This window comes from Numida meleagris, chromosome 3, assembly GCF_002078875.1.
Source record: "Numida meleagris isolate 19003 breed g44 Domestic line chromosome 3, NumMel1.0, whole genome shotgun sequence".
In the NCBI taxonomy this organism is placed as follows: Eukaryota; Metazoa; Chordata; class Aves; order Galliformes; family Numididae; genus Numida; species Numida meleagris.
Window position 1 is genome coordinate 87,085,266 of NC_034411.1, and position 18,743 is coordinate 87,104,008.

Consider the following 18,743-nt stretch of genomic DNA (forward strand, 5'->3'; position numbering starts at 1 on the left):
GTAACTCCTTGCTGCTTCAACCTTCAGTATCTGGAGTGCAGCCTTTTTCAGGATAGATTTCTACAACTCCTTTGAATATACAGTATCCAAGGAGTAAGGTTTTGGTAGTTTACACAGTGTAGTCATTAAACTAGGAATAATTTAAGGAACAGTGAACCCTAGCAGCCAATCCTCTTCTAACAACAAAGATGTATTTTCTTTTTAATGCCCAGTGTTGCGCTAGCTATGTGCAAGTTATGTGCCCTTAAATGAACACATAACATACAAGAAGCAGAGACTGAAGGTTTGTCCAAAATCTTCATTGTAATTAAAAAAATCATTAGTCCAACTACACCATTAGTAGTCTAAATCAGTCAACTGTTGCAAAGAATAAAATCTGTAGCATAATACTGTTCCATAGGTTACATGCTCACCCTAACTCTAACTAGGTTCTACTTCAAGCACCAAAACAGGCTCTAGAAATTCAGTGCCAAGGTACACGAATTACAAAGTTGATTTCCCTCCTGTAGAAAACAGAGACAGGGTCCCTCCTTCAGAGGCTAGTTTAGATCATAAGGAAAAAGTCCTACTTAATTACCATATAAAGACAGTTAAAAATAAAAAACTGCAATTTTTTATCTTGCAATGTATTTATTAATAATATACAAAAATGATCACAAAATAGGATAAAATAATTAAACATTTTGAACAGAATCAAAAAAGGCAAGTCAGGCAAAAGTCATCTAAGAAATGGGAAGGAATTTTCTTTTCCCATCCTTCAAGATGCCCTATGCAATAGTATCCTAAAGCAATAACAGTAAGTACTGCATGTGATTACACCTTCAGCATCATTCTTCCTTTTTCAGCCTATTCAAATTGCTAAATGCTTTTGTCTTCTAGGTAGTGAAGTGCACGTTCCTTAGTAAAAGGATGAATTCAGTTAGAGTAGGAAAAGAAAAAAGCTACCATAGCTGCTTAGTCTTCAGTGAAGTACGCCTCCAGTCCTTCCAGTTCTGCATCAGTAGTCGTATTTGAAGAGGTGGGAGTAGAATTTGAATTCATGCTTTCCTGACTATTATTTTTTTGTTGAGAATTTCCCAAATGACTCGGTTCCTTCTTCACTTCTCTACCACCACTTAATATCCTTTGACTCTCCGCAAAATACTGATTAGGATGATTCAAAGAAAATCCAATGTCATCAACCTATAAAAACAAAGGAAAAAATTACTGTTTTTATTTTTAGAAGTCATTTCATTTCATATTCAAGAACAATTATTAATTTAATAACTTCAAATTTTGTTGAAGAAAAAGCACAGTAGTTTGTTAATACTAGCCCCAAAAAATATAACACTGACTTTTTTTAATCACACAATTTCTTACTTCACATTAGGAATAAAATTATTGCTTCGGCATAATCATCAGGCAGTATTTTTAATTGTCTTTCCTGTACTAAAAACAAACAAACAAAAAAAGCAATATAGGTAAAAGAGCATACATTTAAAGATTTAGGACAACTGAATCTACACCTAAAAGCAGCATCTTCCTACATAAGAAACAAACTGTGGTAAGCCTAGAGTACAAATGGAAGCAGAGAAAATAAATATAAGTTTTTACAATAGCACAAAAAGAACCCAGAGCTTAAGTATCAATGTGAAGCTCTGAACAGAAACCAGTAGCTTCATCTCTTTTACCTTTTTCCCCCAGTAGTAACAAATACAGTATATACAAGACAGCAGGTTAAGGCACAAAGCCCAGTTGGTTAAGCTTATCTCTGCCCCATCAGCGCTAACACCAGCATCCTGAAGCTCCACTAGATGCACAGCCAATACCACAGAACAGCCAGGTGCCTCTTCAGTGAAAAAGAACAGAATACTAGCATACAGTGCACTGCATTTGTATTGCTCTTTTCTACTTAGCCAACGTTCTTTAAGGTCCATAATTATTTGACAAATGTAAATGCAATTAATGTTCATGAAATACTTCAACACAGCTTTCAGTTTTCAAAGTAAGCTCCTCTGACATATTCACCACAATCTCACATGTAACCTTCATATCAGCAGTTCAAAACACTTCCACCTCATATTCAGGAGAGTTGCACTTTTTATCTGCCTATCAGTTCACATGAATACTAGAACACACTGAGAAATACTAATCTTGTAGAGTGGAGTGGTTCTTGCAGTGCATGAGGCCTGAAGGCTGCAGCCCATGGCTACCCCCGCAGGGCCAGCCTGGGCCAGAGCTGCAGGCCGAGGAGAGCAGCCCGTGGTGGGGCAGGAGGGCTGGGGGAGCTGCCGCCCATGGGGACAGTGCTGGGGCAGCACCTAAAGGGTGGGCCCCGCAGTATGGAGACGTGTTGGGGCAGTGCTGGGAGAGCTGCAGTCTGGGGAAAGCCCATGTGGGATCAGCTGGGGAAGGGACGGCATCCCGTGGGAGGGACCCCGCACGGAATAGGGGCAGAGAGTGACCATGGAGGAGCGAGACAAAGCATTACGGACTGACAGCAGCCCCCATTCTCCTTCACCGCTTGGGGGAGAAGGAAGGGGAGGGAGGATGAGGGGAACATGCTTCTCACTGCTCTAGTCTGTTATCAATAAGCAATGAACTGCACTAGTCTCCCTATACTGAGTCCATTTTTCCCGTGACAGTAACTGGTGAGTGATCTCCCTGCCATTATCTCTGCCCAAGAACTCCTCTCCACTGTACTTTTTCCCCTGTCCCTCTAAGGAGGGGGAAAGTGTGGCAGTGCTGAGTGACCTATCAGTGCCCACCACAGTCATTTTAATGAAAAAGGCTCAATAATATTGTTGAGATTCCCAAATGCGGGATACAATAAACCAGCAAACACTAAGAGACATAGACTGGTAATTTTCTGCTTCCACAATCTTCCTCTTTGCCCAGAAAAGTGGGCTCAATTCCAACTTAACAAGTAACTCTGCGCGCGCGCACACAAACCCCCCTCATGAGGACATACACAGTGGCTGATTTAATATGCAAAGCCATGAGCTTAAATTTCAGCCACTTGTGAAAAATCATCAAGCAGAGAATCAATGTGCGTCCAAAATGAGATCCTGATTAAATGTATTGCTGCAACCTTAGCACCATCAGAAAATGGCTACACATACAACAAAATCTAATTCAGGCATGAAAAAAAGATATTAGTGACTGTAGTAAGTGACCTTGATTGAAAAATCTTAAAAATAAGAGGCAGGCCTAGCACACTAATTAGGAACTCAAACAGAAAAGGCACATTGCAAAAAAGAAACCCAAAACCACCACTGAATTTAATTTCAGTCTTATCTGGAGGAGTTTCATCCAGCCAGCTTTCATCCACGTTCCAATTTCCATTACGTGGGAACTAAATTACTTCTTTATACCAAAAGGCTTAAAAATAAGCAATACAGTAAAAAGCTGGATTTTTTTTTTTAAAGAAAAAGCTAATTAAATTCTTTTTTTTTCCTTACAATCTCAGTTTACTTCAGACCAATAAGATTCAATCTGTAATTCTAACTTTGTTTTAAACCACTCTCTCCCCTACAAGTTAGAACATGCTCATTGTATAAGTGAAATCTACAGCCATGTTTCCAGAGGTGACTGATGGCATTTGGCTAAAAGCTATTTAAAGACTGTTAGTTGAAACTGTAGGATGAGTCCATGTACTCTCCTTTTCAAACCTGAATGCCACTAAAATGAGGCTGTAGTGGATTAAGTTTAGGCAACATCATTTTAATTAAAAGAATTCTACTCATTCAATCATCTCTTTTGAGAGTTGGAAGAAAGAAAGGGGAAGTTTTGTTCATAATTATCATCAACCCTTGTGATAGTCATAAATAAATAACCCCTGTGTAATTTTCAGTAACTTTCGGTGAATATTTCTTTGAACAAAAATATTCTGCTCTGACTGTATGTAATATGTAATAAATGTTGACCACAAAAATAGAGGTGAAGCATACAAAAATTTCCTTATTTCTTAATGTTAGACTGCTCAGGTAAGTCTTACAATGTTTTTAGGTAATATTCAACAAAAAATACACCAAAAATTACACCAAGTTGAAAACCTTCAATTTACAGATAAGTTACCAGAAACTTATGCCAGAAACAGAGAAACTAGGTTTGTCTAACAGTTTTATCCATTCACACCTGTAAATCGATCTAGAATCCACTATCCCAAAGAAAAATGTATTTTCTGGGCAGTCAGAAATTTAAGCTTGTAGCACGTATTGATTCAAGTGAAGAAATCTGTCACTTCAGACAGAACTCCTTATTCCATCTAGCAGCTGATACTATCAGAAGACTATTCTTGGATTCAACACATCATGCACATACTGACCTTCAGACCAACTCTAATTTTATAGTTTCTGCTATAGCAAATGTTCCAAAAGAAATGGAAACAACAATTTTACAGCAATAGTTTCTTTGGGTTTTAATTGAGAACTTTTAAAATTACAGTTGATATTACAGAAAAGCCACGTGGAGCAATTATGGTGCTAAAGTAAATGACATCAACCAATCAAACCAAGTTGAATGTTCTTGAGATTTGATCACAGACTAAGAAAAAAATTTTGCATATATATACTTTTAAAAATAAACAACTCCAAGGTGTTGCTATTGCAACCGTGAAAGGCATTGCTCATTACTGTGACTATTTGCTTGGAGCTAAGGTTACACTCCTTACATTTGTAGGGTGCCGCATTTCCTTTTCACTTAAGTTGCCTTGTATCCTCACTTCAGTAGAAAATAAAATCTTAACCGATCTAAAAGGGATAATCAACATGAAATAGCTTACTGTGAATTCAAGTACAAATACTTCAACAGTTATGATTCTTTCCAGGTATGCCTTATAATTCAAATGGTCATAAATACAGATATTTTAGTAGTGTTTGAATACTTACTCTGGTTTCATATATAATAAATAATTCTTGATTCTTATTAAGATATTATAATTTTGAAAATATCTAGCCATCCAATCATACTTCTATGATATTTATTCTATCGTATTTCTACACAGGCCATTCAGTCATATCTATCAAGTCAAAATATCTTCTTTTTTTCCACACACGTAGAACAGCTTTTCTTGATCAAATTATGGTACTATTATTTAGGAAACAACTTTCCCAAAAAGCAGTATGCCCTAATCTTCCAGAACGTGAAAAGCTGTTCACGTATTATATGTAGTGCTTAGTGCTTACCTTTCACACAGTTAGTCAAAGACTTAAATAGCACACAGGTACATTTCTAAACACATTAGTTCCTTCTTGACAACAATGCACTGGACCACACAAATGATAGCTGCATTTGTGTTGTAGTTGTGAGATGGTGACATACCAGGTGAGGTATAGCAATTAAATTAATAAAGCCCAGTTTACACTGAATCTGAAGAGAAGCATCTTTTAGGTATCCCATGAACGTGAAACACTGAGGTGCAAAGACTCTCCTCTCCAATTCATTCTCATCCTAATCCAGTTGCATTTATTAGGACAGACTTAGTGTCAAGCACTACACAACAGAAACCAACAGAGAAGCTGTTGCAAGCATGAGAATACAATGCAACAGAAACTTGATAAATGATAAAGGGAAGAAATGCAGAAACAGTTAAGTAGACATAGCTTGTGAATGACTCTGTGAACTTAGAAAAGTATCATCACAGGCAATACTTTTGGCTTCAGAGCATACTTTTGTGTACATTCAAGCCTAATGATTGCTGAGAATTTGAGGAGACAAACAGTTCCACATAAATCAAATGTGAAAACCAATGAGAACAAAAAACTCAATGGCAAAACTCTTTGGGTGGGTCATCTAATCCTCAACCAGATCTTAAACAAGATCATTTCATGTTCTGATGTTTGGAAAGGGATGTCTCAATTTTTTCAGCTGTGGAGAAAAGGAAGTTATAAAAAGGGCAGCGCTCCTACTTCTTTCTTGACAGCAAGGAATCTTGAACCAATGAGAAAACTGTTTTTGCTGAATCAAGAAATCACACAGAGACGTGCCACTGCCTTTCGCTATCTTACAATTTTGTGGAGGATCTTACTTTTATATTTTATAGAAGCTTACGATTAAGCAAGGGAAAGGTCTGCTTATCTTGATTTAAAAATTAATCACACATGACAAACAACATGAAAAAAATACCAAGTGAAAATTAATATCAACTCTGTAAGTGCTGGAAGATTAGAGCTTCAGTTTTATTTGTTAGATCTATTCTGCTTGATGTGTATCCCAAAATACCAAACTTGCATTATGGGTTAAAAACAACTTGTTTAAAAACATGATATTGAAAAAGTTAAATGGCTCGAAATACATTTAACATTTGAGTGCATATACTTAAATGCAAACATTTAAACAAATTAACAGTATTGACAATTTCAGGAAGAAAGCATGAACATTTGCTACACCTTGTAACATTCATAATACAAATATCATCAATATATAAATGAAGGGGATTACAAAAGGAGATTTTAAATTACTGAAAACTAATAATGCAAGACAGCTAGGTTAGGACATAAACATTGCAAATAGTATCAGGATTTCATACACAATTTCCATGGTCTTGAAAACAAAGTCAATGATAATAGTTTAACAAAAATTACTACTAGCTACTTACATTATGTGTCAATTCAAAGTACTTCTGACAGGCCAGCTGGTAATGCATGCCCTTCACCAATTCCAGGATCTACACAGAGGAAGAAAAAATGTGAAGGATCCAGAGGTAGCGCACATGTACAACCAGAGAACTTTGCATCTTGTTGATATTTACCACAACAAGGCAAATATCACCTTTGCCAAGAGATGTGTATATTACCTCATGGAACTCTGCAGCACATGGCATCTTTGACTTGTGTATTCTACTAATAACTATAAGAACGTAGACGTGCTGTAATTCTTTAAAAATAACCATGTCGTATTAAAAACAAGATAAAACCACAGGAAGATACACTTGGTGTCTAAAACTTAATTTCAGTACCTTAATTTCAAGAATAAGTTGAATATATATTTTGTTAATAAAATTGTGACAGTTACTGCTAACATATCATATTGCAACATCTCTTCAATAATTGCAGATGTAAATCTAGTAATTCAAGTGTTTGAAGCACAAAGCAATCAAGTACACTATTTGTATCTTTATTTTCCACATTACCAGTTCATACAGATGCAGAATAAAATAGTACAGTGCTCCCATCAAGAAAATTTAATGCAAACCCTTCAGACAAGTATCTCTGAGAGGGAAATGCTTCTACCTTCAATCATATTTGTCCTTTTAAAATGAAGTTATTTCTGGCCATGCTCAGCAGAATACGTGAGTGAAAAGCCTGCTTTGAACACCTATTAGGAAAATCATGCCATCTTTTGTAAATACAATTTGCTTCCCAATTCTACTGCATGTAATCTCTTCTGTGCTATACAAAGTCCCATTCTTATCAGCAGAACGCAATGTGGGCTGACTTCTCTTTTTTTGTGTGTGTTAAAAGTTTCATCACCTCCTCCCTCTTTCATATAATCAAAATATACACTCTCTCTGCTTATCAAAAAGAGAAGATTGCTGGAATTAAAAGATAACCTCAGTGGATGGAAAAGTAGTTTTCAAGAAATGTTAATTTCAAGTCCCCTTCCCAGGTTTGACCTTTGTGTCAAGCACAGCAACATACTCCAGAGTAAATCCCTGCTGTACTCATTATTGGATGCCACCTCCTATTTATTGACAGATGTATAAATAAATCACACTTGCTGAATGGGTAAAAAATGGCAACACACTGCCAAGAAAGTACTTACCCACACAGTTTCTCTGTTATAGCCCAACTGATTACACTTCTATGCTTCCTGCCAATTCTGTTAAATCTTCTAAGAGTTCAAGATCAGGGCCAAATAGGCAATAAAGTCTGAAATTCGGCTCTCTCACATACATACATATATACACACATAGGTGTACACGCACAAACGCACACACTGATGATTTTTTAGATTTCCTACCTTCTTTGAAAATGACTGAAAAAAGTAGCATTACATTAAGCAAAAGGTTGAAGAAAACACATACATTCTAAATGGCTCAACTGTGGGTCTGCCTTACATTTTTCTCTTTCTGTTCCTTTGAGGTTCAACAAGACCAAGTGCCGGGTCCTGCACTTTGGCCACAACAACCCCAGGAAATGCTACAGGCTTGGGGCAGAGTGGCTGGAAGGTTGTGTGGAGGAAACGGACGTGGGGGTATTAGTTGATGCTCGGCTGAGCATGAGCCAGCAGTGTGCCCAGGTGGCCAAGAAGGCCAATGGCATCCTGGCTTGTATCAGAAACAGTGTTGCCAGTAGGAGTAGGGAAGTCATTGTCCCTCTTGACTCAGCGCTGGTGAGGCCGCACCTCGAGTACTGTGTCCAGTTTTGGGCCCCTCACTGCAAGAAAGACATTGAGGCCCTGGAACGTGTACAGAGGAGGGCGACGAAGCTGGTGAGGGGTCTGGAGCACAGGCCTGATGAGGAGCGGCTGAGGGAGCTGGGGTTGTTCAGTCTGGAGAAGAGGAAGCTCGGGGGAGACCTCATCGCTCTCTATGACTACCTGAAGGGAGGTTGTAGTGAGCTGGAGGTCGGCCTCTTCTCTCTTGTAACTAGTGACAGGACGAGAGGGAATGGCTTCAAGTTGCGCCAGGGGAGATTTAGGCTGGACATTAGGAAACACTACTTTCCTGAAAGAGTGGTCAGGCACTGGAATGGGCTGCCCAGGGAGGTGGTTGAGTCACCATCCCTGGAGGTGTTCAAGAAACGTTTAGATACAGTGTTGAGAGACATGGTTTAGCGGGGTTATTGGTGGTAGGTGGATGGTTGGACTAGGTGATCTTGTAGGTCTTTTCCAACCTAGCTCATTCTATGATTCTATGATTCTATAAAATCTGCATTGTACCAAAGAACTCTCTCTACTTTCAAATAAATGCTAACTAAATTGTATTAAACACTAACAACATTGTATTGTTTATTTATATATCTATATTACAGATACATACACATATCTTTGAATAGGACAGAAATGTTACACCAGTTTTCATTATTCCAAAAAGCCATTATGCCCCAACATATTCTTCTTCTAATTCAGAATAGTGATCAGAAGACTTAAGTGCCCACTGGCTAGTTGAAAGAAACATTTGCAATGTTTTATTTAATTGAAACCAGACTTTTCTAAACCAAACATTCCAGCTGGAAGAGTCAACTAACTCAATCCAGTTCAAGAACACTTTAGGTTTCCTAAGATTTATTAATTTAACCAAGATTACACTTAAGTATAAATAGTTCTAATCCTCAGGTGGAAATATATTCTAAGACTCAGAATCAAATGAGCAAACAAAACCTTTCTAAAGCCTCAACAACTTATGAGTATAAAATCCAAAAGTTTAAAAGCACCAAAATTCTCTTGTAATTTAGAGAACTTTTAGGAAAAGTTGATCAGTCAAAAAGTTAGTCATGCTGCAGTTTGTTCAACTTTTCAATTCCAGACCACAACGCTATAGCTACTTTTTGTAACAATTATGCCATTATCCAACTACTCTGAAAAGTAGAAAGGATAAGAATGATCAAAGCGAGCATCTGATTTACTAACTCACTGTGACTCACAGGATGCAAGATCAAGCTGCCGCTGTCTTCTCTGGTAACATTAAGTGACAGGTATCGCTGACATAGCGTGGATGATGATAGAATAAAAGGGAACTTATAATTTCTAATCTTGGAGGAGAGATTGTCCAGAATGACCTGTTCTGAAATCGTGCCCATTTAAGCCATTGACTCATCTATGAGAAAATCCTGACCCATCTTTACAGTGAAGAATAGTACTCCATTCAATCAATACTGCTGACATACACATAACGTTATCAGAGCTCTCTTTGAAGAACTCAAATTTCTAAAGCAAAGCTTTATTATTTTGTAGCTGCTCAATCTTCATCGTCCAGTTTCTCTGCAGATCCAACAAGGAACTCTTGTCCCACTTCCTCAAGAAACCTGAAAACTCCCTGAGGTGACTGTTGTGTCACCACACTGACAGAACAAACCAGGTACTTTCATTCAATTTCTCAAAGTAAAGTTTGCACTATTAACCACGTATTGTACTGATATACTTATTTATCCATAACTCCTTTCCCCTCTCCAGCTTTGGCTGCTGAGTCAATTCCAGCCAAATCTGTCAGAGATGACAACACTATACAATTCCTACAGGGCGATTAAAAGCCATGGTTGGTCAAAAAGGCCAGAAAAACATTTGCAACTTATTTAGGGAAAAGCAGTTATAATTCAGCTCCCATCCGTTCCAAGAGGCATCCAGAAGGCAGCCAAGTCATAAGGCTGTTAATTAGCATATAAGTAACTTTAAATTAGCCACCTCACACAGGAACAGATTCAATTTTCTGTACATGATGGAGCTGAGGAATGAGGGTTACAATAAATATATAGAATCACAGAATCATAGAATGGCCTGGGTTGAAATGGACCTCAAAGATCATCGAGTCTCAACCCCCCTGCTGTGTGTAGGGTTGCCAACCACTAGACCAGGCTGCCCAGAACCATGTCCAGCCTGGCCTTGAACACCTCCAGGGACAGGGCATCCACAACCCCCTGGGCAACCTGTTCCAGTGCGTCACCACCCTCCGAGTGAAAAACTTCCTTCTAATATCTAACCTACATCTCCCCTATCTCAGCTTAAAACCATTCCCCCTTGTCCTCTCTCTATTCACCCTCATGAACAATCGTTCCCCCTCCTGTTTATATGCTCTCTTCAAGTATTGGAAGGTCACAATGAGGACTCCCTGGATTCTTCTCTTCTCCAAGCTAAACAAGCCCAGTTCCCTCAACCTTTCTTCACAGGAGAGGTGCTCCAGCCCTCTGATCAACTTGGTCGCCCTCCTCTGAACTCTTTCCAAGAGTTCTGCATCTTTCTTGTGCTGGGGCCCCAGGCCTGGATGCAGTACTCCAGATGGGGCCTCACAAGAGCCGAGTAGAGTGGGACCACCACCTCCCTCTCCCTGCTGACCACTCCTCTTTTAATGCAGCCCAGAACATAGTTGGCCTTCCAGGCTGCCAGTGCACACTGCTGGCTCATGTCCAGCTTCTCGTCCACCAGGACCCCCAAGTCCTTCTCCACAGGGCTGCTCTCGAGGAGTTCTTCCCCCAGTTTGTATAAATACCTGGGATTGCCCCGACCCAAGTGCAGCACCCTGCATTTGGCCTTGTTAAACCTCATTAGGTTCACATGGGCCCACTTCTCCAGCCTGTCCAGGTCCCTCTGGATGGCTTCACCTCCTTCCAATGTATATCCTAAGAACAGGTTTAGCAAATTAACAGGCTTTAACATAAGCAAGTTGCTATGAGAAGAAACGAAGAGTTAAAAATGACAATAGTGGAGCCCAGCTAGGAAAGTCTTGTGTGCGAGAGGAACAATCTTCTATTTCAACAAAACAGAATTATGATTCATAATAAAAATCACCATTCGTACTACATTTGTACTCATAATGAAAGCAAAGTTGCAGCTGCTTTTCACTAGTGTTATCCAGAAAGTCCTCCTCTCAAAACTACCTTAATTACCCACAGCAATCTTTTGCCTCCTCATATACTCAGACATTTACACTAAATTGCTTTATTTTTCATGTAAGGGTACATACTCAAGGACTCCTTTTGTTAGTTCTTACGTGTCTTTCCTTTGCTGCCATCTGCATCTTGCCCTTCTGATGTTGCTTTACTGACTACTAATGAGGTTACAATGATGTCTGGCAGCTGCATGCAGCCACCTGCTTTATAGATCTTCAGCTTTTTCAGCTAAGATGCTGCCTAGCTGGGTAGTTTGAGCTCTGCAATTATCCAGTTATTTTCACTTACTCCAAGTTAGTTTGTTTTATTTGACAGCTGCTGAACTACCTCAAATTTTCAAAACCAAACTACTGTAGATTCAGTTACATACGACTCATTTCTACCTTCATTGGATTTCAAAGGTGGCTAAAGATATGACGGGTCACCTGCAGGATCACACATGAACACATTCCAACGTGCTGCTTCAGGCCCATTTCTGGCCACCTCAGTTTAAGTCCTGCCCCAGGAATCCATACTGCACTTCATTTCCTGATCAATAAGAATACATTTCCCTCCCCTCTTTTGTTTGTTTGTTTTGCATTTTCTTTATATTTTAAACTGATTACTAGGAATTTTTGAAGGTTTTGCTTGTATAACAAATGCACATGTAGCACAAATTTTCACACATGTAAGTTGTTTTCCCTCTGGGATTCACTACCACCTAGGAAACCATTGCTACAGCTTTACCAGAGCTTGTGTTCCTCCTATACTCCCCTTCACTTGTCCTTCTGGAGCTGAGAGCACTTCATCTCATGGCACTCAGCATTGTGCTTGGTAACATTCAGGGTAGAATACTGGACAGATTTCTCCCTTGCAACTTGCATCCCAACAAAACATAACAAAAACTAACTGTATTTCTAATTGTATTTACAAGGGTAAAAATACGAGGCAGTCATGATCTGGATGGAAGTACTTTATTAATGACTCTTAAAAATTACCTATTTTTTCCCCTTTTCCATTTTTAATGTAAAAGAAACACAAAGTTTTCCAGCTTTAAGTTCTTATTTTATCAGTATCAGTTAGAAATTCATTAAACACTTAAGAATAAATGATGGTTGAATGAAAAGCATTTCTCAATATGCAACTATATTTGCTGCAGCAACCTCTGGGCAGCTTATTTAACAAAGTCAGACATTAATTTAGGCTGAGTTAATCATCTTAAAAGGAAACAGCTCTAAAGCTACTTGTGTTTGTTTGCTTCCATCTGAGTTATTTTTCCAAGTTCTACAGTCTAATGCTGGAAGTTGCTGGTGTGAACATTAGGTGCATTAACTCTACATGCACTTTAGAATTTCACTTCTGATTTTACCAAGCTTTAAAATGCCACTTCAGTAATAAACATTTTACAATCAGATTGTTTTTGGCTATTTTTAAGTGACACGTTTTCATTTCACTGACAGAAGCTGTATCAGTTTATGGCCACTTATTTTATAAAAACAGTACCTCCTGGTTTTAGATATGGTAGATAACCCAGGTTCCTGTGTAGCAAGGAAATGCTCAAAGGCTACACTGTAATCAAGCATGTGAAATACTTAAAATTTTTAAAACAATCCTTAAAATTGAAGCAATTACTTAGTATACATTCTAAGGTCACAAAATAACAGTTTCATGAATAAGGAGCTGAAACATTTTTGCTTCACATTGGTTCTTTGTTTTCCTGCTTTCTCATCTTCCTGTGCTTACGCCTTTGACTTTCCCTATGTCATTCTTCTTTCCTTTGATTTCTTCTAAATAAAAATTTTATGAGCAGTTTAAAATACCAAAAAACTGAAGCTACTGAAGCTCCTGAAGTGTAAATACACAGTTCGTAATTCTACCCACCCCCCATTCCTCTTCTGTCAGTTCTAATGACAGGCTGAGGAGTGAACCCTCACTCCTCACTTTCTTCAGGTTCACTTACAGCTGGATATTTTTTCATTTATTTTACCATGCAGTCTTAAGATCAGCATAAGGAAAGGAATGGAAACTCAACATGCAAGGATGAACGAAGGGTAGAACTGTCTTCCACAGCAGCAGCACACATTTAGGCTAATAAACGCAGAGAACTAAAGTCTAAGATTTGACTAATGAATACTTTAAATTGAATTTGCTTAAACTAACATCATTCTTCTCTAACAATCTTGGGCACACTGCTCTGGGTGTCTCTCCCTGAGCAGGGGTTGGACCAGATGGACCCAGGTCTCTGCCCACCTCAGCCATTCTATGATTCACTAACAGACACTCTCAGTAGCAACCAATTTTTATTCTATCCCTCTGGTGGTTGGAATACCAAATTCAAATTTACAAGATATATATTTTCTAGTCCAACCTTTACTAGTTTCCAGCTTACCAAAATGTCTATGTTAAGCACTTTAAACTATGTTCTATGTACAATAAAATCCACGCACATCCTCTAAAAGTATTCTGTATTCTCACAGCCTTTTAATATTGAACAGATTAGCTATGCTCATCATTGTGCTGAGAAACCACAAGTGAAGTGCAATGTCAAAATACTAGGTCTATAAAATATATTAGAGAAAGTACAATCTCACATAAAATGGGGGAGATGTACTCCCAGCACACAACTATTATTTTCAAAATCATGGAAAGGCTGAATGCTATCACCAGTCAGTAAATGGTCTCCATCTACGGGAACTACATGGAAATAGTCAGCATTCACATTCTCACCAGAGTGCCAGAAGAGTTTATTTTCACTATGAAGATTCCTTGACATAATCTTACTTTGAAGACATACACTATCCACCTTGAAAGCTTTAATCATTTTAAAGCATTTTCAAGTTTTGATGTAGTAAAGACAACAACAATGCAAGTAATTTTGGAAAGCAGTTTTGGAAAGTGGTTTTAACCTGCTACTGGAGAGATCTGAACGATGTACTATTTCTAGATTGAAGACCTAATACTTTTTAAGAATTTCTTGACAGCCCACGTGTAGGGGCATCCCATTTTAGGACTTGAGTTTTAACTACTTAATTTACTGGGGAAGAACCCCATCACAAAATACTCAGTGTCTTTGCTCTAATATTAATTGTTTTCAAAAATTAACAAGTATGAAGTTCTATATAGTATCACCATCAATTAAATATTTAATATAGCCACAAGTCAAAGAAGACTAGCAACTGCAAGAAATTAAGAAACTTTAATGTATCAAATATCCCTGCAATAATAAAATCAGTATCCCATTCTGTATCCAGAATTTCAATTGTTCTTGTGGTTTTGCTCCTGTTTTATATATTCCCACAATAAATAGTAGTATAAAAACTATGAATAACTCTTATTTAGAATGGTATCCTCATAACTTAAAAAAGCACTGCCAACACTAACTGAGGCTAAGGCAAAATTCTCCAGCTGCAAAAAAAAATATTTTTACAGACAGGAATGATCTAAAACATTTCCAATATTAAATCATCAGAAGAGGGAGTGTGGTTCGCCCATGCATGGATTGGCTAATTAATTTCTCTGTCTGTAAGGACTCTCCAATCTGCTAAAACACCAAACTTGTCAGAAAACATTAGTCAAATTTCAATGACTCACTCAGAATTTTTAATTTAATCCAAATCTGGAAAATACCTTTTTTTTTTTAAATTTTAATTAATTTAAATTTCTAGAAAATATATTCTGAAGTGACCTATCCTCTGTTCATTTACCTATGATATTTTTCTCATTAAGAAAAGGAAGTAACTGGAATGAAAGCAAAAATGAAGGTGGATATTCTATTTCTCCTGACTGTAGAACCGTAAGCGTTCATACCTTTTGCTATTGTGAAAGCAGTTAACTGGGAAAAAGACTTGGGCAATCTCTTCAAGGATAGATTTTTTTTTTTTTAAAGTAATTCTAATTCAAAGCCTATATCTATCCTTCTATTTGAGATATGTAAACACCACATTATAGCACATTTAGCACAGCACAACAGATACATTTATCTGATATATGCTTTCATCTTCATATTCTTCAAATTGATTAGCTATTCTCAGATGTTATTTTACCTGATGAGCAGTATACCAAAGACAGAAATGAAATGTGATCCAAAATATAATATAAATTCAAATACTATGCAATCACACATTAGATGCTCAGCTAACCATATTACTTTTCCAAGAAGCAATTTTTAAGCAAACAAAAACAATCTAATTTCACAAATAAAGAAACAGCTTAACCTAAGGAAAACGTGAACTAAATACAAGTCAAATAATTCAGTTCTTGAAATAAACATCAGGCTTAATTTTTTCTGCTTCAGGGTATATAATAACTAGGTATAACCTGCAAGTCACTTCCTGTATTACTTCAGAAAAATCATTTCAGCAGAGACAATCTCAGACAAGGCACAGCCTCAGAAAATCCAGACTGAGATAGCAGGTTGGATCTTGATACTTCACATTGAGGAGATTTACATATTCAAATGTTTTCATCACTATTTCACTACTGACTGCACTACAAAATGACTGCAGTGGAAGCAATGCTCACATTACTGACTCATGGGAAATCTGGCACTATTTGCTCTGTATCACAGTCCCAAAGTCCAGCTTTCCTGTTTCACACCTCATCCAAAGCCCCTTGGAAAAGCACTGTGATGATAGCATTTGTTCCCACCATAGAACAGCCTAATGCTTTATTTGCATGGAAAAACTTTAGCAACTTCCAGGTCTTGTGAATCTTAAAGGAAAAAAAAAAAAAAAGAGTACTTCTTAAGTACTTCTTATCTTAAGGGTACGAAGAACAGCCCTAGAAACATAAGGCTGAGGACAGCAATGAGAAAGTAACCGCCATGAATAAGAACGCGGCCACATAAGCTAGACAGTAGCTCATGTTTTGGCCCATACAACAGCAGTGAGGAATAAGCTTCATAAACAAGACAGAGTAATAATTCACTCGCTTGAAGGTGAGTCATATGAGAACTCTAAAACAACAGATTGAAATCCAAGAACTGAAATCAAGTTGGAGTACAGGTGATTTGGAAAGAACCCAAAGAAACAGAAGGTATAAAGTAAACAGGATAGAAAACGCATCCAAACCAACTGGTTGTTGCTTGCAATTATTCCTGACACAACAAAACCCACCTGCAGCTATCTCCAGTCAACCTGGGATCAATTAAGACAGTAGCCTAGCTTTCCTCATTCAAGGATCTCTTCAGATAAGTTATAAAAGTTGCAGGAGAACAAGGGAAAATAATCACTGATGTGGTTGTTGATGTACTACAAATCCAAATCTGATGGTCTAAAGCACTGTGAGCTCACTTATTTGAAGGAAAGCCATCCTATTGAGGAGTCTATATTATCTCGTTGAATACAGTATATTCAGGAGTAAACTACGGGGGTTTTTTGTGTTGACAGCACAGATGTTTTTGAAGAGAAACACAAAGAACATCAAAACGTAATAACGCCTGGTACACTAATAACCAAAAAAAAGTCCTCAACATTATCCTTCATGGATATTAAAAACATTTTGATCAAATGGAAATGAAACACCCCAAAAAAGAAACAGTTCTGATCCAGATCACTGTGTATGAAATGGAGATAAGGGTTCAGACTGCTATGAACAAGTAAGAGTCTCTCCAACTATAAAAGCAAGTCTTGATGCACTACTGACAAAGACAGTGCTAAGACTCCATCAAACTCAAACTTGAATAGCTGTATCCATACTTCTACAAATAAATTAAGGTTAAAACATCAGTTATACTTTACTTTAGGCACAAAGTAGCTGCCAGAGTAAAACCCACTATACGTAGTAGCCTTAGCTGCCACAGCTTCTCTGGCACCTCTGGCCAAGACAGTATCAATACCCTGACACACATGGAAGGCCTGATGAGTTTCCAATCAACCTCATTTTTTTGGAATGTGAAATTAATTTCAGTAGGTGTTGGGGAACGCCCCAAGTTTTCCCAAAAGGGTTGCCCTACCGGTACTCGCGTGGGGAACGCACGATCAACTCAATATGAGATGCGTCCAATTTTATTGTAGCAACACACCATCTTATATAGCATATATGCTTCCAGGGATACAGGGTCCAGGGATACAAGCTCTATGCAACGCGCACGCTAACAATATTGTTACCCGAGTAATCTCCATATATGGGATATGTTGTTAACTACAGCACTATGGATACAGAATACTATGGATATGCTGGAATATACTAGAACACACTGGAAACACCACATTCCACGTATCTAAGAATTACATCATTACATCATAAATCATTAGTAAATCAGTAGCTACGTGCTGCCGAGCAACCTGCTTCTCAACAATTCCCCCCTTTTTCTTTTCAAACTGCGTAATGGCCCCCATTACCTGCAACGGCATAGCAAATACCGTTAAGTCCAGAGGCACAAGTAGGCAACAAACTCTTGAGCTTTCAACCCCTTAAAGTGAGCTTCTTAGCAGGAGAGAAACATCTACTACTGCTCATCTGAATAAAGCATCATGATGCACATTCTCACTCACTCCTCTACCCAGGAGAGTGAGTGCCTCGGAGTATCTAGTACAAGAAAAACCACAGGACCACATGGAAGTTTCAACAGGAACAAAGTACTTGGCAGGAACGTGAACAGAACTCCAGGTGGGCAAGCTCAGAAGATTTCAAGCCCTTGCAAGAAGAGATGCTCCTTGAGACCTATCATGAAGATGCCTTTTGAAAATCTTATCTGTCTCTGTAATAATGGCTACATAACTGATTCACACATTGTCAGAAAAATCCAAATTTTACAGCAGAAACCATCCACTCAAGAGGTCTCTTGGGTATGAACGTAGACACATTCTTGAAAAGAAGCATTTCTTATGCTTACAGCATATTAAGGAATCTGTAGTCCTCTACTCCTCAGAGAGAAGCCTAGAAACTGTGCCTTCTCTTCTGCATAGGGTAATGAGGTCTTCGCTGTAGGTCATATTAACACTTATGATAATCCAATTAACTCTAGTCACACACAATACAGTTGAGAATGATTCCTTGACCTCCACAGGAATATGTTCAGCCATTGCTAACCACTTTTAGAAACAACAGAAAGGTTATTTATAAGTAGTTGAACCTAAAAAACCTCTGAACATAAGAAGGAGGAACATGTTTTGGCATTGCAAATATGAAGCACGGGCACTTTTTTGGGAAAGGGAGAAAATTCTAACACTAGAACTACTTGGGAAAGTCAAGATCTGCATGACCTTGGTAATGGAGGCTAAGGATCAGCCACTTCAG

General features: G+C 38.1%; 1 protein-coding gene across 2 annotated transcripts in view; it reads right to left on the minus strand.

Moving 5' to 3' along the window:
- PRIM2 (primase (DNA) subunit 2) overlaps window positions 284–18,743 on the minus strand; it is a 90,205-nt gene continuing 71,745 nt past the window's right edge. The window contains exons 12-13 of one of the 2 annotated variants that reach the window (XM_021391921.1): window positions 6,578–6,646; window positions 284–1,182 (exon numbers count right to left, since the gene is read on the minus strand). In XM_021391921.1, the coding sequence (XP_021247596.1) occupies window positions 955–1,182; window positions 6,578–6,646 (297 nt within the window). In that variant the 3' untranslated portion in view covers window positions 284–954. The remainder of the gene's footprint in view (window positions 1,183–6,577; window positions 6,647–18,743) is intronic. The other variant, XM_021391922.1, reaches the window with a different exon arrangement.